This window comes from Urocitellus parryii (genome assembly GCF_045843805.1).
Source record: "Urocitellus parryii isolate mUroPar1 chromosome 12 unlocalized genomic scaffold, mUroPar1.hap1 SUPER_12_unloc_1, whole genome shotgun sequence".
In the NCBI taxonomy this organism is placed as follows: Eukaryota; Metazoa; Chordata; class Mammalia; order Rodentia; family Sciuridae; genus Urocitellus; species Urocitellus parryii.
In genome coordinates, this window is record NW_027551758.1 from 127,076 (window position 1) to 149,336 (window position 22,261).

General features: G+C 53.6%; 1 protein-coding gene across 1 annotated transcript in view; it reads left to right on the top strand.

The window, feature by feature from the left end:
- The window catches only part of LOC113175660 (fibulin-7), a 48,971-nt gene that overhangs the window by 941 nt on the left and 25,769 nt on the right, over positions 1-22,261 (top strand). The window contains 5 exon segments of the mRNA XM_077794277.1: positions 11,350-11,509; positions 15,232-15,402; positions 19,086-19,211; positions 20,132-20,281; positions 20,763-20,900. Coding sequence (XP_077650403.1) covers positions 11,350-11,509; positions 15,232-15,402; positions 19,086-19,211; positions 20,132-20,281; positions 20,763-20,900 — 745 coding nt within the window.

Genomic DNA, 22,261 nt, shown 5'->3' on the forward strand with positions numbered 1-22,261 from the left:
GGGAGGGGACAGATGCCACCAGGATTCTGTAGGCTTCTTCCAGGCACTGCATCCTCCTAGCAGCCGGGAAGCAGGATCCTGGTCACCCCCATGTTGCAGATAAGGAAATTGAGACCCAAGGAGTCTGTGACTTAGTCAAGATTACACCGCCAGGAAAGAGAAGTGTAAATCCAGCTGCCCTTGTGAGACTCCAAGCCTCCCTTGCTTGCAGACTCTTAACTGTACTCCTTGCATTGGGGCAAAATCCTTGGAACAAAAATTGGGACAAAAGCCTGGCAGGCATGCCCCAGGCTATCTGGAAACCCCCTGGAGTATAAGAAGGGACTCCCGGGAGGGAAAATTAGCTTCAGACCAGACCTGGTGAGGATAGTGCTATCAGTGGTACTTAGGCTTCTCGGGGCTGCTCAGCAGCTAGGCACTCAGAGGCCCCATTTGGGGCCACAATGAACCCATCCCCAGAGAAATGGAATCTCCCACTAACTTCACAGACACCAAACAAAACAAAATCTGCATCCTGAGTTCATCCCAGCAGCACAGGAGGGTGCATCCTCTAGGGGTTCCCTAGCCCTGGCCCTGGAGGGGGCAGGGTATGCAATGAGAAGCTTGATGCCCAGCCCTGCATCACCTGATCTTAGGTGCTCAGGCAAATGCCTGCCTCCTGAGAGCACCTGGGAAACAGGTGAGACTCAGGCAGCTGTCCCCAACATTGCAGCTGCTGCACCCAAAATGAACCTTCTGGGGCACCGTTCTCAGGAGATGGGGATCCACTCCCTGCCTGCCACATCCAGCTGTCTGCGATTCTAAGCTGTAAGAGCACCTGACTCAGGGGCAGGGGAGCAAGAGAGACTGTTCATTGATGCTTATTTCAACGTTCATGTGACTTGCACTCCCCACCCCTCCTCCACTCCAGCCTGCCCAGGCAAGCCTGAGGGGTGAACCACAGGGAGGCCTCCGGCTGGCCGGCCCCCATGCTTGCTGGAGTAAGCATTACCTGGCTTCTTCTCATCTTTCAGATCTCTGCTCAGATAAGCACCCCTCTGCCAAGGCCTTCCGGACCTCCTCTGTCCCTGCATTTTCTATTATTAAGGGAAGTGGAAGGTGGCTTTGCGCAGGGTCTGCAGCAGGGACCCTGGGCCTGGCCAGGCTCCCAACACCCCTCCTGTCTCCAGGGCTTTCCGCTACCTCCCACTTGTGAGCAGTCTGTCTTGAGTCATTTTTCCAGGTGTTTTGTGACTGGTTGACGGAGAGTGGGTGGTTGCTGGGAGGCAGGGGAGGTCAAGCAGCAGGGGGACCTTGCAAGGGTGGCTGTTTCTGTGCCCTCTTTTCCCACAGGAGAAAACTGGCTTCACTGGGGAGACAGGAAACATGTTTACCCACCCCTGCTACCCCCCCCCTCCAGCCCAGAGGTTCTAGAGAAGCACAGGCTCCCAGCTCCTCCTTGCCTGTGAGGTGGGCAAGGTGTTAGAGGTGGAGGGGTTGGGATGTTTCAGAGGCTCCCCCCTCCCCAAACCTTTCTGACCTGAGATGTGTCAGGGTTCCAAATCCCACCATTACAGGGTTATGTTTTGGTCCATCACTTTCTTCTTCTTCTCCTTCTTCTCCTCCTTCTCCTCCTTCTCCTCCTTCTTCTTCTGCTTCTTCTTCGTAATGTGGTTGAACCCAGGGACCTTAACCACAGAGCCACATTCCCAGACCTTTTTTAGAGTCAGGGTCTCGCTAAGTTGCTGAGGCTGGCTTTGAACTAGAGATCCTCCTGCCTCAGCCTCCTGAATTGCTGGGATTACAGGCGTTCAACACCACACCCAGTTGGTCGATCGCATTTTACAGTTAAATAAAAACACATGTTTTTAGTGTTCATTTCCATTATTTTAACCATAGATCTGTGGCAACCACACCACTACAATTAGGATACAGAGTGGTTCCATCACCCCCAAAACTACACCATGCCGCCTTGTGAAAAGTCACACCAGACCATCCCCTATAACCATCATCTGTCCTGTGTCACCAAAGTACCATCTTCTCCAGTGTCATAGCAATAGGATCAAGCGGGGCAAAGCCTTTGAACTTGGCTTCTTTAGCATCAGTGTTCCAGGTCCCCCTGTTGGCGTGGGCTGCACAGCGCCCTACCATGGTGTCACCTCCAGTTTGGGGCAGTTATGAGTAGAACGGCTATAAACATTTACACACAGCTTTAGTGTGGCTGTAAATTCTCATTTCTCTTGGGAAATACTTAGGAATGGAATTGCTGGGTCATTTGGTCAATGGAAGTTTCACTTTGTAAGGAACCGCCAAGCTGTGTTTCTTTCTTTCTTAATCTTATTTATTTATTTGTTTTGGTGGGGTTCTTTTTTTTTTTTTGTCTTTTTTGGAACTGGGGGTCGAACCCAGGGCTGTGCGAGTGCAAGGCAGACGCTTTGCCACTGAGCTACACCCCAGCCCAAGCTGTGTTTCTTAACTGATGTCACCTTTTACATTCCTGCCAGCATCACATGAGACACCCAGTTGCAGGCTGGGGACATGGGCTCCGTGTGCTAAGGCCCTGGGTTCAATCTTCACTTCCTGTGCTTATTTGCCACGTGACTAGTCTGTTGGGTGAAGCACCCATTCAGGGTCGTGTTGTTGTTCAGGCTGGCCTCTGACCCCTAGCTTCAAGTGATCTGCTGCTCAGTTGCCACGTAGTTGGGACTACAGGGTGCATCACAGTGCGTCACAGTGCGTCACTGTGCGTCACTGTGCATCACTTGGCATCACTGTGTCAAGCTTGCCCGCTCTTGTTGCTGTTGTTGTTGTTTGTTTGTTTTGTTTTATATGGAGACAAAGCCAAGGGCGCTTAACCACTGAGCCACATACCCAGCATTTTTATATTTTATTTGGATACAAAGTCTTGCTAAGTTGAATAAGGCCTTGCTAAATTGCTGAGGCTGGCTTAGAACTTGTGATCATCCCACCTCAGCCTCCCGAGCCGCTGGGAGTTCAGGGGTGTGCCACTGCACCTAGCCAGCTTGCTCATTTTAAAAATGTTTTATTTATCTTCTTGTTGTTCCGTTTTGAGTGCTCTTTACATATTTTGTATACTAGTTCTTTTTTTAAACATGCGAGTTACAAATATTTTCTCCCAGTTTGTGGCTTATTTTGTAACTTTTTTTTAAAAACAATGTCTTTTCTAGAATAAAGACTTTCAATTTTAACAAAGTCCTAGTTATTAATATTTTTATTTTTATGGATCAAGTTTTTGGTGGTCAAGTTCAAGAACTGTTGGCCTAAGGTCATGAAATTTTTCTTCTAAAATATTTATAGCTTTACATTTTTACTGTGGTCCATTTTTAGTGACTGTTTTTGGACCAGGGACTAAATTTAGGGGTGCTTAACCACTGAGCCACATCCCCAGCCCTTTTTTTGTATTTTATTTAGAGACAGTGTCTCACTGAGTTGCTTAGGACATCTCTAAGTTGCTGAGGCTGGCCTTGAACACTCAATCCTCCTGCCTCAGGCTCTTGAGCCACTGGGATTACAGGTGTGCGCCACCAGCCTGGCTTTTAGTGACTTTTTAAAAAAACTCACAGGTGAGGTGTGTGCGTCCCTGTGCATCCCTTGTTTATTGTTCCAGTTTGATTTGTAGACAGATAGTTGGATTCCCATTGATTCTTCCTGGCAAGTTGGTCAGAAGTCAATTCGTCATCCACGTTTGGGATACTTCTGACCTAACTTCATCCATTGAGAAAGTCAGTCCTCCAGCTTTATCTTTCCTTTTCAAAACTGGCTATTCTCGTTTCTCTGCCTTTTCAATAGAAGTCTAGAATCAACTCATCTGTATCTACAAAAAAATCCTACTGATTATCAGTATTGCAATAAATATAGATCAATTAGGAGAGACACAAGATCTTAAAAATATTGCACAGTGCTGAGCACAGTTTATTTAGTCTTCATTTAATCCATTGGAGTTATTTTTTTTCTTTTTTTTTTTTTTAGTTGTAGGTGGACACAATACTTTCATTTTATTTATGTGGTGCTGAGGATCGAACCCAGGGTCTCACACATGCGAGACGAGCGTCTACCACTGAGCCCCAGCCCCAGCCCCTCTGTCAGAGTGTTTTAGTTTTTAAGTCAAGCATGGCTCATCAGATTTATATGAAATAATGAGTTATTTCATTTTTGAAGCTATTTTAAATGGGACTTAATTTCCAATTGTGTGTTTCTAGAAGATGCCATTCCAGTGGGTTTTCCTGTGTTGTTCTTATGCCTTATGACCTTGTGGAACTCACTTATCCGTTGTATGGATTTTTTTTTTTTAGATTTCCTCATTTTTTAAATACACACAACTGTATTGTCTGTGAATAAGGGTGGTTTTATGTTCCTTCTACTCTCTTCTGTGTGTTATCTATTTAGTTTTCAGCCTGACAACATGAACTAAAACTCCCAGTACTACATTTAGGAGGAGAGTGGACAGGCTTGTCTGTTTTTTTCATCTTGGGTTGAACCCCGGTTGTTCCACCACTGAGCCACATCCTCAGCCATTTGTATTTTATATTTTGAGACAGGGTCTCGCTAAGTGACCCAGCCTGGTCTTGAACTTGCAGTCCTCCTCCCTCAGCCTCCTGAGTAGCTAGGAATCCAGGCATGTGCCACTGCGCCTGGCCATGGCCATTCCGTATTTCTAAGCAGCTGGTCTCCTGTGGTGACAGATGGACACTTTCCATTGTTCACTCCCCAGGGTACTAACCTATTTTAGCTTTTTTGCTGCTGTAACTCAAGGACCCGACCAGAGCTGCTGTAAAGTAGGAAAGGTTTATTTAGGGGCTCACAGTTTCAGAGGTCTCAGTCCATGAGAGGCTGGCTCCATTCCTTGGGCTCCAGGTGAGGCTGAGCATCAGGGCGAAAGAGTGTGGCAATGGGAAGCAGCTCATGTGATGATCAGAAGCAGAGAGAGACTCTACTCATCAGAGACAAATATATATCTCAATCCCCACCCCGAAGCCCCCTCCTCCACCACACCCACCACCTCAGTTTCCACTCAGTTCATCCCTATCAGGATTAATTCACTGAGTGGGTCAAGCCTCTCACAGCCGAATCATTTCTCCTCTGAACCTTCTTGCGCTGTCTCCCACTTGAGCTTTTGGGGGCACCACGTCTAAACCACATCATGAACCTTTCGAGCTGTCTATTGCCTGGTGCGGTAGGTGGGTTCTGCTGAGGCCCAGAAACTGGTGGCTGTAGCCTGCGGTTGGGAGCAAGGCCAGCGGGGAGGGCGACGGGGGAGATGACCTCGTGTGCTCTCCCCGACTGACTCAACGTCCACTGGCTTCCCGGGAAAACCAGTGGCTCTTGCCAGGGCAGGATTCATGACCTATTCCCCAGTCTGAGGACGAACGAGATGAAGAGGGTGGGAGAAGGGGACCCAGAGCATGTCCCTTCCCAGAACGGTGTGGCCCTGCACTTGGCCCTGGACTTGGCCTGTTAGTTGCAACTGATGCCAATGTGGTCAGGCTGCTGGGGCCGCCAGGAGTGTCGGTGGGGATAGACTGCTGGTCACTCGGGAGCTCACGCTGATGAGGGGTGTCTGCCAGGGTCACAGCTCCAGGAGTGTTTGCCGACCCTGCAGGAGCCGGAGCCTCGGAGTCTTGTGCAGAGCCGAGACGGGGTATGTGGTGAGACACCGATTTGGTGCCCACAGTGGCCCTGGCACCGGGAGCAAAGCAGACAAGGGCAGCCCAGCAGTCCAATGCTGAGAGGCCTGGCGAGGCTGCAGGTCGGCATGGCACCTGGACCAGGCAGCAGGAAGTGCCAGGCAAGGTGGCTCCACGTCAGACAAGCAGAGAGTGTCCTGGCCTCGCGCTGGTTCATCTGTGTGCTCGTTCAAATGAGCACCTAGTGTATACTCGGGTCCCACACTCCACAACAAGGTCCTGGGTTATCTGAGACTTATTCTGTGCTCAGGAGAGATGCAGGGCAAGGGAGAGGTGGGATGTGGGACACTCTCTGCAGCAGGTCACATCCGGTTCTGGAGCAGATGCCCTGGGGTCCGAGTCCTGGACATGTCACTGTGGCTAAGAGACATTCTGCCTCCTCAGATACAGAGTGGGCCATCATGGCACCCACGTCCTGGGCTGCCTTGGGCATGTAATAAAGCATTCATGTGACACATGGTTTAAGTGCCTGCTCTTGGCTCCCGCCATGACCGTCATCGCCCCTGTGACTGTTTTAGAACACAGACAAGAAGGGGACACAGTGTGAGTGTAGAAACATGAGCAGCCAGAGGAGGTAGAGCTCAAAAACTTCCAGCACGCGGGGCTCAGAGCCCAGAAGGAGGCTCCGTGGTGGACTTCCTGTCCACCTGTCTAGGCCTTGGTATCCTGGTGTTGGTCAACTTAAGTGTGGGTGGTGCTGGGAGGCATTGTTCAGAAGCCACTAGCCTTCGATCAGTAGGCTTTAAATAAAAGAGATCACCCTCATGGTATTATGGTTCGGCCTCCTGCAAAAGACGGATCCACCCCTCCCCCAGAGGAGGGGATTCTACCTTTGAGGCTGCCCTTGGACTTGAGCTACAGCCTGCAGACTTCCCTGGTCTCCAGCCTGCCAGCCCAGGAGCCGGTTCCTTACAGGCCTCTATCCTTCTCCATGTGACTTTTAGCATGTTAAATATGTGTGCTATGGATTACACAGGGATGATACCTGATACATACTAAACACGTGTTCTATGTCACACTTATAGGAAGCAGACATACGTTAAATAAGCTTGTTTTGTGTGTATTCCTACTGCCTGCTTCTCCGGAGCACCCTGCCTTACGCCAGGGCCCTGGGCCGCTCCCCTGGTGAAATCCTCTCACTCCCCCAAGATGTGTCCCCTTTCCCTGCTCTCAGGCAAGGAGGCCGGGTGGGGTCCCTAGGATGAGGGAGTTGAGGAGCGGTAACCGGCCTCCAGTTTGGCCTGGAGGAAGCCTTCGCCCCCTTGGGCGTGACTCCCGCTCCGAGGGCGTCAGGTCCTGGCCAGCAGGCGTACATCTGGCAAGTGCATGGTCCCTAGACCTGAAGACATCCAAACATCTGGGTTGCTGTTAGCAACGCGCTGACCTCACACATAGCTGTGGCTTAGGCAGACCAGCGCGAGAGGCAGCCCCTCCAAGTCCGAGGGGTCATCTGTGGCCATCTGAGGCTCTGGACTCTCCTGCCATAGATGGGACTCTTGAAGGGTCCTCAAACCCAGCCTGACACTGAGAAGGAGACCTTTCCGCCGCGCCTCGAGGGCCACCTCCCCTGGTGCCCCCACACACCCCTGAAGGCTTTACCCTGCCTGCAGGGCCTCAGGAGCAGACTCCAGGTCTGTGAGCTCCAACAGCAGGGGCACCTGGCTAGGATGGAGGGTCAGGCCTACCAGGGTGGGGTGTGGGGACCAGGAAAGCTGGGGTGTCACAGTGATCTTTGGCTATGTCCACCCCTGGCCACAGGTGGGGTCTCCAGGTCTCACATGCCTCTCCCGGGGTGGCCGTGAGCTCTGAGGAACCTCCCATGGATGCTCTGGAATGAATATGGTGAGGAATCGGCCTGGGGAAGATGTGCTGAGGAGGGGTGTGGCTGGAGTATGCTGTGGGCCTCGTTCTTCCAAGAGCCTTAGACCACCCCCCTCCATAGCTATTGGCACTGACCTGAATGTTCCAGAACTAGCTATGTCACCTCCTCCCAGCTCAGGAAGAGCTGTGTGGGCCGTGCCTGCTGTTACTTCTCTAACTGTTCAAAGAGTCTCACCCCAGAGATGGCAGATCTTGACCTTTTCCTCCTCAGTGATGGAAGAGTTTCACAGAATGTCTTTTCTTGACCCCATTTCCAATAAGTGACTACTTCAAAGAGGAGGGGATTCTAGTTTTCATTGCTTACTGTCCACAGCAGAAGCCAGCGAAGGAGCCGGGTCTGGAAGGAATGGAAACGTTTTTCGGGGATCTCTTTAGGGAGAAGAGTAGAGGGACCCAGAAGAGGCCAGAGGAGTCAGACTCGATGTGGCAGCTTCAGACCTCCTAGGTGCAGTCCCCTCCCGGTGTGCAGTCCTCCCTGGCCAGGGGTTGACCTCGGCCTGTCCATAGCCCTGGTGAGCTTTCCCGCCAGGGTAGGGGTGGCACTGAAGGAAGTGACTTGCTCCCATCGCAGCTCTTCTTGGCTCAGAGAGATGGAGGCAGGGGCATGGGAGGGAGGGGAGCAGAACCGAGGCTGAGGGTTGCCCTGCTCTGTGACAGGTACCATGGCCATGCCAGCCTAGAGGAGGAAAGCAGAGGCCAACCCTGAGTCGCTGGCACGCGCGAGCAAGAGGACATTGAGCTTTGTGCACGTGGGTCCCCCTGAGAGCTGGAACCCAATGAAACGCTCACAGATTGTGGTCCTGGGACACAATCTTTGTTTTGATGTTGTTCCTGTTTTGCACTTGGTTTAGCCAAAAGGCTAAGGTGTGGTGTGGTGTTTTTCTTTGTTTCTGAATTGTTTTGCAAGGAATATGCTGTCATTGTAGGATCGAGCAAGATGGTAAAGTTTGAAAGGGGAAACGCTTGGATTCTCAGTCCCCCTCCTGCGACCTCATTTTTCCCCCTTGCAGAGGGACTCAGTTCCACCCGTGCCCAGGCTGAGCTCAGGTGGCAGATTCTGAGCTGGCTCTGATGGCTGGTCCTTGGGGATCTGCCTGTTAGGAGCTGCTGCTGCACATTCCCCCAGATCCCCTGCGGAAGGCACTCATTCTCTGCTTCCCTGGCACCTGGCCCTGAACCTGGCATGCTGGCCTCCCCAGAGCACCAGGGGCCTTCCTGGTACCACGTTGGCCGTGTTAGCATCGTCCCAGGAGATCCTGAGGCCCTGGACTTCCCTCAGCGAGGCGGCCTGCAGCCCTTCCATCTCCCCGCTCGCCTGGGTGCTGCCCGAGTTTGCTTGGTCACAAAGATTTTAATATTTTCCAGTTGCAACCAGGGACATGAGTGTGTCTCACCCCTAATGTCCATCTCCGGGAAAGCAGCTGGTTTCCCTAGAAACAGCTGTTCCTGGAGCCAGGGGCACTGAGGTTGGAGACACTGGCTGGCCTCTTCCCTCCACCCGCTCCCCTTCCCCGGTCAGGGTTTGGAGCCTACCCCACCACCCAGTCTGGGCAGCTGCCTGCTCTTCCCAGCAGAGCCCTTGGCATTGAGTTCTCTCTGCTTCAAGACAGAGTTCTTCCATGTCCACCAGGACAGCTATGGCCCACAGAGCCCTCTCCCAGCTGTCTGGGCCCTGGGCAGCTGTAGAATTCGTGGTGAGGATGTTTCCTCCACCGCTTCCCTGCCCCCACTGTCCGACCTCAGTGCACACAGGGTTGACCCCGCTGTGGGACACTGAGGTGCCAGCATTTCACTCCCTCGTGCAAATTCATCAATAAGACCATTCATCATACAGGGGCGTGTGAGAACCAAAGAGAACGCCCACCGGGCATGGGGACTGGGCTAGAAGTTGCAGGAGCAGGGGACGGCTCTGCTGCTCCTTGGCTACACCCATCTGGGCCAAGTCACTTGATTCCTAGCCTCCCTGTCTTCATCTAGGAGAAGGAGACAAACATATCACAATAACAAACCCCAGTGGAGACTGTCTTCTCCCAGGGTTGCTGCCAGCTCGTGGCTGCCGGTGTTTCTGGAAGAACTCGGGTATTCTCCCCTGTGAGGCACTTCACCAACAGGACTGACACACAGCCACGGAAACACCTACGAAGCAGTCCTGTTTTCTGTGAGAGGGAGGAGGCTGGGTGGGTCTCCCTGCTGGGCAGGTAGGGATGGCAGGAGGTCCCCGCTGGTGCCCCCAGGCCCTGCGTGGGAAGGCCTGGGGGTTGGGGGAGGAAAACAAACAACTTCCATTCCAGGCAAGGCTGTGGGGCTGTGCCTCTGAGGCCCTGGTGTGGTGGGGCCAGGAGCCCCCGTGGATTAATGAGTTCCAGGGGCAGTTGGCAACACAACTTTGACAAAAGCGTCCATTGAAACCGGCCATGAGTCATCTGCTTGGTAAGAGCAGCGGGGTGCAGGGGCCTGGCAGTCTCGCAGCCTCCCTGGGAGAGCAGACGTGGCTCTGTCCACGTGGCCACCGTGGTGGCGTCCAGTGGGCGAGGCTGGCAGCCTCCCAGGCAGCAGAGGCCTCGTGCCTCAGTTTCCCAACGGTGCCGCTGGCTTTGAGACAATTTCCCTCAAATCATAAAACTAATACTCTATGGACAAAAAAATCAGTATAAGAAAAATAAAACTCAACACATAAATTTGTCCCTAAGGATATCCTTGATCTTCATCTTGACCTAGCTCCTTTCTTCCCAGCAGGTGACACAAGTCAGGTGACATGAAGCTGTGCCCCAGCTGCGTGTGCACAACCTTAGAAGCCAGTGGCCCTGGATGTCAGGTCCCCCGCCCACTCACCCAACTCGCCCTCCCCTCTCCCTCCCCGTCCTGGCACTTAAAGTCAATTGAGATTAGAGACTCTGGGATCTTTATCATGGAACATGATGCTTACCTTGCTTTAGGAGTCTATCGATGACAAGCACAGTTCTCAATTTTTCCTTTTTTTTTTTTTTGGCATTTAAAAAATCATCAGAATTGGCCAGAGATGGTGGCTGGCGCATACCTGTAATCACAGAGGCTCAGGAGGCTGAAGCAGGCAGATCCTGAGTTCAAAGCCAGCCTCAGCAACTTAGCAAGGCTCTAAGCAACCCTGCAAGACCCTGTCTCCAAATAAAAATTTTAAAAAGGGCCAGGGATGTGGCTCATTGGTTAACTACCTGGGTGCAATCCTGGTATAAAAAGAAAAAGAAAATTATCAGAGCTGGTCGTTGACTTTTATGAATGCCTCTTTAACTGTATTGAGCTTTTTTCTTATTTTCCCTTGTACACTCGTGTGCACGTACACACACATACACACACACACGCAGATGCATCAATACTGTTTTTGTGGTACTGGAACTTGAACCTAGGGGTTTGCACATGCTAGGCAAGCACTCTACCACTGATACAATCTCAGCCCTTTTCATTGTTTTGAGACAGGGAGGGCCTTGTGAAGTTGCTGAGGCTGGCCTAGAACTTGAGATCCTCCTGCCTCAGCCTCCCCAGCCACTGAGATTACAGGTGCAGTCGGGCCCTCATTTGGGTTTTTTTTGAGAGGTGAACTGGGCTATGATACACGTGCTGTCCTCTGGTGATATAACCAGGCAGAGTGGGGCTGGAGTGCTGGGCAGAGAGGGCATCTCAGGAGGCCACTTCCAAATGGTGCTTAATAAGAGAGGTTTGGATCCTGTGTTTGGGGATGTCTGGAAGCCCAGAGCCAGCGCGTGGGTCTGAGCCCGTCCTGATTCGGGGTGGGCTCTTCTCTCCCCAGAACTGTCTCAGCAAACAGCAGCTCCTCTCGGCCATCCGCCAGCTGCAGCAGCTGCTGAAGGGCCAGGAGACCCGCTTCGCGGAGGGCATCCGCCACATGAAGAGCCGACTGGCCGCACTGCAGAACTCTGTGAGCAGGGTGGCCTCGGACGCGCCCCCAGGTGGGTCCCCGTGTTAGCACTGCTGGGGCCTAGAACCCACTCAAGCGGCCCGCAGTTCTGTCCCCAGCCCAGGTCACCCCTGCAGGAAGCCCTGGACGGTCCTCCCTCCTCCCTCCTCCCTGCCTCCCTGCCTCCATTTCCATCAGAGGGCACATCTTAACCCTGGCTGGAGTGCGTGTGTGTGTGTGTGTGTGTGTGTGTGTGTCTGTGCGCGCGCGCGCTCGTATTAAAACTGCGCCTACTGTCTCCCCCGACATGTCACCCTCTTTCCTCTTACACCTTCATTCTGGGCTACACAGCCATCATGGCCCTATGATCCTGCAGAACTGCCAAAGCAGTTGCTCAATAAATGTGGATGGCATCAATGAATGGATTCCAATTAGTTAGAAATCAATCGTCAATCAATCGTCTCCACTTTCCTGCCCCTACCCAGTGGGACAGCAATGGGCTTGTCATTTAACAAACTTTTTTTTTTTAAGCACTCTTAATGGAAATAAGGGCCTTGCACATGCGCGGTAAGCGCTCTACCGCTGAGCTTTACTCCCCATCCTTAAAGGGCTGTTTTTTAGGGCAGTTTTAAGCAAAACTCCTGGGAAAGCGCCAGAGCGCAGGCGCACGCCCCACCCGGTGCTGGCGTCCCGCAGCGGGTCGGCCCCGCTGCTCTGTGCGGGAGACTGAGGATCGCTCCGAGTGTTCAGGCGTGAAAAGCATCCTCCAGGGATGTTCCAATGCGGGGAGGCGGGGAGGGTGCCCCCGGGACGAGTCCCGCTTGTCTGTTGAGGTTGCAGCGCGGCCCGAGGCCCCTCTGCAGGGGACAGCTCCGACCGCACAGGGGCGCCTTCCCCTGGGTGACCCTGCGGGCGGGCGCGCTGGACGCGGGCGGGTGCTTTCCTCTGGCTCCCTGTCCTGGGGCGGGCGGGGACCGAGCCTCTGGCCTGACCGCACCTGCTCACCGCAGACACACCATCGGGGCGCTCTTTGCGGTGGAGACCGTTTCCTGGGCCGCTACTTTACAGAAGTTGTGGTGCAAATCCAGAGGCTCAGCGCGGAGCCCCCTCCTGCTTCCCTTGGCTGGGCTCAACCTGCCAATCAAAACTCACCCTTCCCAGGCAGGTGATGCCCCAGCCCTCACACACCAACTCCAAGGGGCAGTCAGGGCGTCCTTCTCCCTACAGACTGGGAAACTGAGGCCAAGAGAAATGGGTTAGCAGCCTCGGGCCCTTGATCCAGTGATTCTATTTTCTCCTGTTAAAGGCTGGACTCCACAGAGCCTGTTCCACGGGATTGCAGAGAACTGCCTGCAGGGAACCTTAAAGCACGGCCTGCCCGTGTCTTAGGCCCCTGTCCACCAGACCCACGGAGAGGCAGTGCTCATGACATAACTCCTCCTCTCATCCCCAGCTTGGGGCTTTCTTCCCTGAGCCAGGTTAGGTTTTTTAAAAGTGGTAAGTTCTCTTTTTAAAAAGTGCCCATCGTGTACTGTGCCTCACAATAGGTGCTGGACGCAGTGCTGGGTGCGTCACAGGGGTCCAGCCCCGGGACAATCCTATCAGGTTGTCTTGAGGTCCCTGGGCCTCGGGAAGGCCAGACATTGCCCCAGATCAAATGGCCAGTAGTGGGGAAATTATCTTCTGCTTTGTTGTGGGGGCAGGGGCATTTGCTGGGGGTGAGCAAGAAGAATTGCTGGTCTTCCTGTTTCTGGCACCAGGCCCTGTGTCTCCCTGACCCCAAGCTGCTGTGATGACTTATCTGCTGATCTCATTCCTTACACACTAACCTCATTCCAAAAGGTGCAGGGAATTCATGTGGCCCTATGTACTCACCAGGACATGCTCATAAAGTGGATCCACCCAGGGGTTCCTCCTCATCCTCCACTAGAGCAGTGGCCTTCAGCTCTCTTTGGGGATGTGATTGACCATTGATTTCTAACTAATTGGAATCCATTTATTCATGCCACCCACATTCATTGAGCCACTGTTATGTGCCAGATACTATTCAAGCTATCTAGGTACAATTACTTGTGTTGTCCTTCTTGAGGGTTTTTGTTTTGCTCTTGGGTTTTTTGTTTGTTTGTTTTTTCAGTACTGAGCATTGAACCCAGAGGCTCTTTACCACTGAGTTACAGCTCCACCCATTTTTTAAAATATTTATTTTTAGGTGTATGTAGATGGACATAACACAATGCCTTTATTTTTTTATGTGGTGCTGAGGATCGAACCCGGGTCCTGCCTGTGCTAGGCGAGCGCTCTACCACTGAGCCACCATCCCAGCCCCAACCCCCCACCCATTTTTATTTTTTATTTTGAGACAGAGTCTCAGTAAGTTGCCCAAGCTGGCCTTCAGCCTGAAATTCTCCTGCCTCAGCTTCCCAAGTCACTGGGATGACAGGCATGTCCTATCATGTCTGGCTCTTTCTTGAGGTTTTTAAATATTTCTTCTTCCCAAAGACACCCTATTCCTTTCCCCCTACAGTGTTTTAAACTTTGTCAGCATGATAAAGTTATTTAAAAATAACCATAGAGTCACCTATCTCAGGCTCTGGGCAGCGCCCTGTGGGCCTGCCGGCCTCTGGATGTAAGCTCCCTCCTGCCTCAGGAACTCCCCATTAATAAGAACCCCTGAGAGCTTCAGGGATCAGCTCCTGCCCTCCTGCCCCTCCAGGCTGCCCTGGCTGCCCCGTGGAGAACCCTTGCTGAGTCTGGCCGGGGTGCAGTATCAGGGCACAGTGCGGTGGCCTCTTGAGGGCTGGGTTTTGTCTGTCTTGGTCGCCAGTGGCAAATTCTCTTTTTAAAAAGTGCGTTTTACCTGGGGACGCAGGGAGAGCCCAACACATGATGTGTCATTCATCTGCTGGTTCAAGAACCATTTATAGGTCATTCACTAAGCGCCAGGTATAGGGCTGGTGCTGAGGACACAGCGGGGACCAGGCCAGACGGCACCCAACAGAGAATACTAACCCCAAGGTGGAGACAACCCGGCCAGCAAGGATGTTCAAATGGTTGCCAATCTAAGAAGAAAGTCAGGGAGCTGTGGGGCGAGGTGCCCTGGAGGTCTCGGCTGGCCATGGTGGCCCGGGAGCACTCACTCTGGGCGGTTCTAGCATTTGAGTAGAGACCTGAAAAGCAAGAAGGGGCCAGCTGGGAGAAGTTCTGGGGAACATTTCAGGCAGAGAGGCCTGGAGATGGCCTGAACCTAGCCTGTTCAGGACACTTAAAGAACCCGAGTGAAGCCAGGGCTGGTGGTGGACACCTGTAATTCCAGTGTCTTGGGAGGCTGGGGCAGGAGGATCACAAGTTCAAGGCCAGCCTCAGCAACTTAGCGACGCTCTAAGCAATTTAGGGAGACCCTGTCTCAAAAATGTCTGGGGATGTCGCTCAGTGGTGAAGCACCCCTGGATTCAATCCTCAGTACCAAAAAGAAAAAGAAAGAAAGAAACCCAGGGGGCTGGAGCTGCCAGAAAGCAGAGCCAGTAAGTGGCAGCGAGAGGGCGAGGCAACCATGACAGGGCGGAGTCCGCCCCTCTCTTAGGCTCCCACTTGGTGTCGCTGAGCCTTGTTGCGCCTTTCATCAAGCAGGCACCCCAAGAGCCCCTGAGGACTGGGTGAGAGGTGTGTCCTGCACGGCACAGCCTGCAGCGGGACTCACAGAGGTCCCCCTCTGTAAGCCAGGAAGCCGACTATGGCCCGGAGGAGGGCTCCTCACCCTTCCTTTTCTCCTTACAGTTTCCTGCCCGGCGCTGAGCGCCCCACCTGATGGCAGGAAGTTTGGAAGCAAGTACTTGGTCGACCATGAAGTGCATTTTACCTGCAATCCCGGCTTCCGGCTAGTGGGGCCCAGCAGCGTGGTGTGCCTTCCCAATGGCACCTGGACAGGGGAGCAGCCCCACTGCAGAGGTACGACCCAACGCACTGCTCGGGTCTGCTGGGTAGGAAGGGTTGCTCCCTGGGACACTTTCGCTTGATTCTTTAATCATTCCTGGACCACAGAACATGGGGAACTTGTCTTGACTCCAGGCCTGGGCTGATCTCTGCATGAGTTTGCTAAACCCTCACAACAAAGTCATGTTCTTGCATAGAGGGAGATTGAAACCTTGTGGTAAGGTCACACAGCTGGGAACACTCTGACCCCAGAGTCTTTGTTCTTCAACACCTTCCTCTGCCCTGGATTCTGGCAACTGGGTCTTATTAGTTGGGGGCAAGAAGCCATCCGTGCGTGAGGAGAGGGACAAGAGGCAGGGCCTGCAGTGGTCACTCTGTTCTGGGGTTGCGGTCTGCTTGTGAGCTGCAGGGGTTCCTCAGGATGGAGGAAATCCCACTGGTGTCCTTTGTGTCTGTAGACAGGCTCAGGGAGAGTGCTTTGAGATGTGTGGACGCAGGACACGATTTTTTTCTTTATGCTAGTTTGAAAACAGAACTTTATGATGTGGAGTGCCGGGTTTCAGTTCTAGCAACTAAAAGGCTCAGGGGTCATTCCAGTTGAACTGGGCTGACTGGATTGTGCAAAATAACCACACAAGAGACACAAATACCTTTTTCTTTGGGGGTCTCTGTGACAACTCCTCTGACCTTAAGGGTCCGCAGGAAGAGAGAGAGTGAGAGCACATGCTGACCCCTTTTATTGAGAAGAAGCTATTCAAATGAGGCAAGAGATCAGGTTTCAGGGGGGCTGAGTCTGTCTTCATGATGTCCACTGTCAGCAGGTTGACTGACACCTAGGTAGGCCAATCAGGTAAATTCCTGTTGAGAGCAGAGTGTCAAGGCAGCTGCAGTCGGCTAACTTGGGAGAAGCCTTGTCCAGCAGCTGCTGAGAGATGGGTAGTGACCTACGAGTACTTCACTGCAGCTACCACAGGGTGACCACCATGCCCAGTTTATACTTAGATGAAAAATACCCTATCCAACCCATTCTAGGACTGGCCACTACCTTGCTCCCTATGCCAACCCTTCCCAAATGTTAGTATACGTGGCCCTGGTATAAGTCCAGGTGGGCTGCACCATGTGGTCCTCTGGTGGGGAAGGACAAATGGCCAGGAAGGAGGCTGCAGAGAGAGAGCTCAGGATGAGTCTGGAATGAGCTGGGGAGTTGAAGATCAACAATCAGGAGAGCACCACGTGGGACCATGGAAGAGGTCAGCCGACTCACCGCCATGGTTGGCAGGCAGGACCGTCCACTCCACACAATGATCTTCAAGGGAGAATCTGACCTTCCGGGCTCTGACTTCGGTGAGGGGCTACGTAGCTCTCCCAAGACATCAGGCAAGAGGCAGTGAGCCTGTTCGGATGTCCCCCCTGGCCAATGGGTACGAACCCTCTGTCTAGTGTAGCTTGCTTGTGACTGGCACCACACTGGCTGGTTAGGGCCCCAAATCCATCCATGCTCTGAAACTCTCAGGATCTTCTCTGCTTCTAGTAATAGCAGGAACAAATACAGGGAGTTTCTCAAAGTTGAGTTAATATCAGTAATAACTAGAGAATATACTAAAAGTGCCGATTTCCTTGGTCTTTGGAGGCCTCAGTGCCTGCTTCCCGTGAGCTGTCTGGGTGGCTCTGGAGCACACTGCACAGAGTCATGGAGGAGGTTCTGCTCAGCGTGGGGAGTCCTCCCTCATGACGAGAGCACCCAGGATCCCTGGAAGACACCCTCTTCAAGTCGCAGAGACAGAGCTCAGCTGGGGGGCGCCAGGGGTCCCACCTCTGTCACGCAGCTCTTTTCCATGCCTGGGCTCCTGGCCCCCACGTTTGTAGCTCTCTGCCCGAACACATCCTCCCAGGTCTCTTCTCTGATCCACTCCTCTTGTCGTCTGAATCACACGATGCTCACCATAAATGCACGCTCTCTTCAAGGACAGAGAATATGGGTGGTACCCAAACAGTGAGCCGGCAGCACCAGGCCATAGAATGCCTCTGACTGCACCTCAGATTAGAAATGTGAGCGGGCGTGGTGGTGCACACCTGTCATCCCAGCTCAGGAGGCTGAGGCAGGAGGATCACCAGTTCAAAGCCAGACTCAGCAACTTAGCAAGGCCCTAAGCAACTTAGCAAGACCCTAGCTCTAAATTAAAAATAAGAAGGCTGGGGATGTGGCTCAGTGGTCAAGCACCCCTGGGCTCAATTCCTGGTACAAAAAAAAAAAAAGGTTAGAAATGTGGGGAGTTTGTATGGAGCCTGTCAATAAATGAGCATCCTGGGCAGATCCAGAGAAGGCAACAGGACGGGTCCAGGGGCACCTGTGTGTGTATGTGTCTGGCCACTGAGGCCCCAACAGACTCCAAGTGGAGGCCAGACTCTGTATCTTCCACTGGAGGCCCCCAAAGAGAGGCAGTGGCCCCCAGCCCTTGGGGTCAGGCTGAAAAGACACCAGTGTTCACACCTCTTGACTCTCTGCCTCTCCATGGCTTAGTGGTGGCCCACTCTTGGAGTGGGCTGGTGGCCATGATGGGGCTGGACCACAGGTCCACACAGCAGTCCAAGCTCCATGGCATTTGTGAGCAGTTGTTCCAGCCCGAGTCCTGGAAACTGGTCACCTGAGAACAAAATGGCTGGCGGAGGGCACAACCAGGCTGAGGTTATAGAGCCACGGAAATGGGTCCTGTCCCCTGGGCAGGTGACATTTGCACAGTCTGGGCCCTATGGACAAACAGAAGCCCTCAGACAGTTTATATAACAAGGCAGCCCCACAGGAAGCCAAAGTCCTCTTGAATCCCCCCAAACAAGGCTATGATTCTCCTCAGGCAAAGCACCTCCCTCTTAGAGGGGTGGGCGAGGGGCTCTTAGGTTGATGAGGGCAAGGGTTCAAGTTCCCATATGCTGCCAGCAGGTCAGCAGGCAGACCTCTTCTTCCTGCGCAGATGATTTGTACCTGGACTGAAACCCAGCTTAGGAAATCCATAACAAGCACACAGCCTGAGGGCTTTGAAAATCATCTTTACATAACTAAGATATGCAGATGAGTGTTGGGGAAAGTGGATGCATACCAAAAGCTATAAATAAGCCAAGAACAATCACCTAGCACTCAGAGAAAAATGGAGTGCACTTTTACAGTCCGTGTGTCTACCTAGAGCTCTTCCACAGACCCGTCGAGGGCATGAGCAAGGAATGGCATTACTGAAAAGTCAATCACTCCTGCCTGGTGAAGCATAGGAGAGCTTGCGGCTGTGAAACTGGGGGACTCACTGTTCCCATTCCCAGCATCCTGCTGGGCTATCCCTCCCCTTGACAACACCCCTGAATTTCACTCCTGTTTAAAGGTTGTTCCACTTTGACGCTGGCTAATGGGGACAGAGGGAGTGGGCAAGAGGACAGAGGCCTCCGCCTGGTTACAGCTGTCTACACTGCAGCTTTGCACACTAAATCAGTGCCTCCGGTGGAGCACGGCCAAGTGCCAGGCCCACTCCTCACAGAGAGCAGGGTTACTGAGGAGAGGAGCCAGGGCAGCACGTCAGCCAGGTGGAGAGGGCTGCCAGGTCAGGTGGGAGCAGACAGCTGGAGGAGTCCCGTGACAAAGGAAGTTGGCTCATGATTGCCTTTTGTTTTAGAGCTGGAATCACATCTGTGTTTGGGAATCCCTTCTCTCCTAGGTACCAGCGAATGCTCCAGTCAGCCTTGTCAAAACGGCGGAACGTGCGTCGAAGGCATAGGCCAGCACAGGTGCATCTGTCCCCCAGGGAGGACTGGGAGTCGCTGTCAGCATCAGGCTCAGACTGGTACGTAGCTGCTGCTGGCTGGTGGCAATGCTCCACTGCAGGGAGGTGAGGACCCTTGTCACTGTCACCAAACACAGATGTGTTGGGAGCTCAGTGCCCCTCAGTGGAGTGTGTCTGTCCTCTCTGGTGGATATCCTCCCCGTCCCTAAGGTGGTCACTTGGAGGGAACCTGGCTCTCCCATGCAACCCAGTAGCTCCGCCCGTGAGGATGTGGCTGGGAAGCCTCACTGTGGTCCTCTGCTCCATCAGCATCTCAGCCAGCAGAAGTCTTTCCTCCAACCTTCACGTGCTACAAGATGGGCAGTTGCTGATGCAGTTCAAAGTATTTGAAAATCTCAACAGCCAGACATTTGAGTAGTGAGTCCCAGTATATTCCCAGCAGAGGTTTAATGTGCCACACGGTGGCTCGTTTTGCACATGGCAAGAAAACCTCATGACAAGGGACCTGTGGAGAATGGAAAGGTGGTGGAATGAGATGGACATCATTACCCTAAGGTACATGGATGGCTGCACGTAAGGTGGGACGCTGTGTCGTGCACAACTAGAGAAATGAAAAGTTGTGCTGCAGTTCTGTACACTGGATCAAAATGCATTCTGCTGTCATACCTAATTAAAATACATTGATTAAAAAATAAAAAGCGCTGGGGATGTTAAGAAAATAAAATAAAAGGACGGGGGACTTCGCGCCCTGGCGGGCCTTGGCGGGGACCATCCGGTGGCCTGCGTCTCCACGCGACATCTCACTCGGGCGCCCCCGGTCCTCGAGGCTTGGGCGCCCTGCCGGGGTCCTGGAGACCTGCACGTCTTCCTTCTCCACTCCAGGGGCAGCGCTCGGGAAGGGCCGCGCGGGGCTCCCCAGGGCTGGGCCCCCCCGCAGGTGCACCCGGCCGGCACTGAGGAGTCCCGTCTTCTCCCCGCAGCGGCCCGAGAGGACGAGGACGAGGGCGACTTGGCCGGCGACCCTGCCTTCAGCCGCGCGCCCCGCTGTGCGCAGGTGGAGCGGGCGCAGCACTGCAGCTGCGAGGCCGGATTCCACCTGAGCGCCGCGGCCGGCCGCAGCGTCTGCCAGGGTAGGCGCGGGTTCGCGGGGACCCCGGGACACCCGGGGAGTGGGCGGGGCTCCCTCCGCAGCCCGCCCACCTGCAGGGAGCCCGCCCCGCCCTGGGTACGCGGGAAAGGAGAGGGTGGGGCGGAGGCCGCTTCCTGGGCGTGGTCTCGGAAATCCCCGCCCACTTCGCTGTTTTGATGTTAAACAAATAGATGTAGCTGCTGGGTAGACCGTGGGGGTGCTCCTCAGAAAGCCAGCCTAGAGAAAGCAGCGGGGCGGGGTGGGGATCCCAGGCGCCTCCCCTTGTCGGATCCCGGCCCCGCCTACGTGCCCAAGCCACGCCCCTTCGTGGCTGTTAGCCATGTGCTCTACTGCGGCTCAGGCTCAGCAGCTACCCCAAGTCCAGCAATAGCCTCAACTGCTAGAGAATGGGGCCACCCTAGTTGGTGGCTGGATGACACCGGCTTCGTGGCTCCTGAAGTCAGCGGCCTTTCTCTCCTCAGATGTGAACGAGTGTGAACTCTTTGGGCAGGAGGGGCGGCCCCGGCTCTGCATGCATGCCTGCGTGAACACCCCGGGCTCCTACCGCTGCACCTGTCCCAGTGGATACCACACCCTGACTGACGGGAAGACCTGTGAGGGTGAGTGAGCTGCAGCAGGGGCAAGTGGCCCTGGGTCTGGACAGTACCATCTGTACCTGATCACCAGCTGCTGCCGCCACGCATCCTAGCCCCGACCTCACAATCAGTGTCAGTGTCTCAGGTCCATTGATCTTTAAACACAGCAACAAAAGGGCCTCTCAAAACCAGACCATGCCATCTAAATAGGAAATGAGTTGCTTAACCTGTGGGAGTGACTGTTTTCAAGGTCAGATCATTTCCACCCAGCTGGGGCTGGACCCAGAGGCAGAGCAGCCAGTCAGCCACTTCTGATGTACAACCTGGAGAAGCCCATTAGATTCCAAGGCCTTGTATGGGCATCTGCAAGGCCACCTTTAAAAGGGATGATACCTTACAGTCACTGTGCCTCCATGTGGCCAGATACACAATGCTGGCCATGTCCATGTCCTTCCGAAGGTGGAAGGCCCAGGGACTGGCAAGAGTGAGGGCTGCCACTATCCTTGTGCTTGAGCAGTGAGGAGAGGATGGGGTTTATCAGAGCCTCCTAGATGGCTGGGGGGATGCAGATGGCTGGGGCGGGGTGCAGATAGCTGGGGGGCTGGTGGCCACCACCAGATCTGGCCCCAGGCAGCGACCCTTCAGAGGAGCACACACCCACCCTCCTGCCTCCAATCTGCCAGCCCAGCTGAGAGTCCAGAGGGCTGAGAGTCCAGAGAGAGCCCAGGCCAGTGAGCCTCCTAGAACAGAGGGGGTTGGATGGGCACAGGTAGGAAGGACATGACTGGCTTAGGTTCTACCCCTGCTGAATCCTGTCCCTCAGTCCTGGGGACTGGGTTGAGCTTTCTAAGGCTGGTTCCAGGAATGGTGACAAGGGGCCTTCATGGACAAGTGGGAGTGGGAGGCACCCAGGGGGCAGGGGAAGAAGTGTAAGTGGGAGTGGCTGGCAGAATGGAGAGGCTGAGAGCTCTTGCAACAGTCACTGTTGTCACCAGCCCCAGGGACAGGGACATACCAACAGCAGGCCTCCTGTGACCCCACCTCTCAAGTGTTGACATTAATAAACACGAATAGTCCAGTTCTCCACAGCAGCTCGTAGTCAGAGCGTGGTAGTCCCCGTCATCCCTGGAGGGTACGTTCCAAGACCCCCAGTGAATGCCTGCAGCCAGAGCTGGTATCCAGTCCTGTGTACATACCTATGTTCAGTGCAGCTTATAAATTAGGCACAGTAGGAGATTAACAGTGAAAAATAATATTAGAGCAATTATTAAAATATACTCCAATAAAACTTATCTATAACATGAATTATTTCTAGAGTTTTCCATTTCATATTTTTGGATCATGGTTGACCACTATTAACTGAAACTGAAGAAAACAAAACTGTG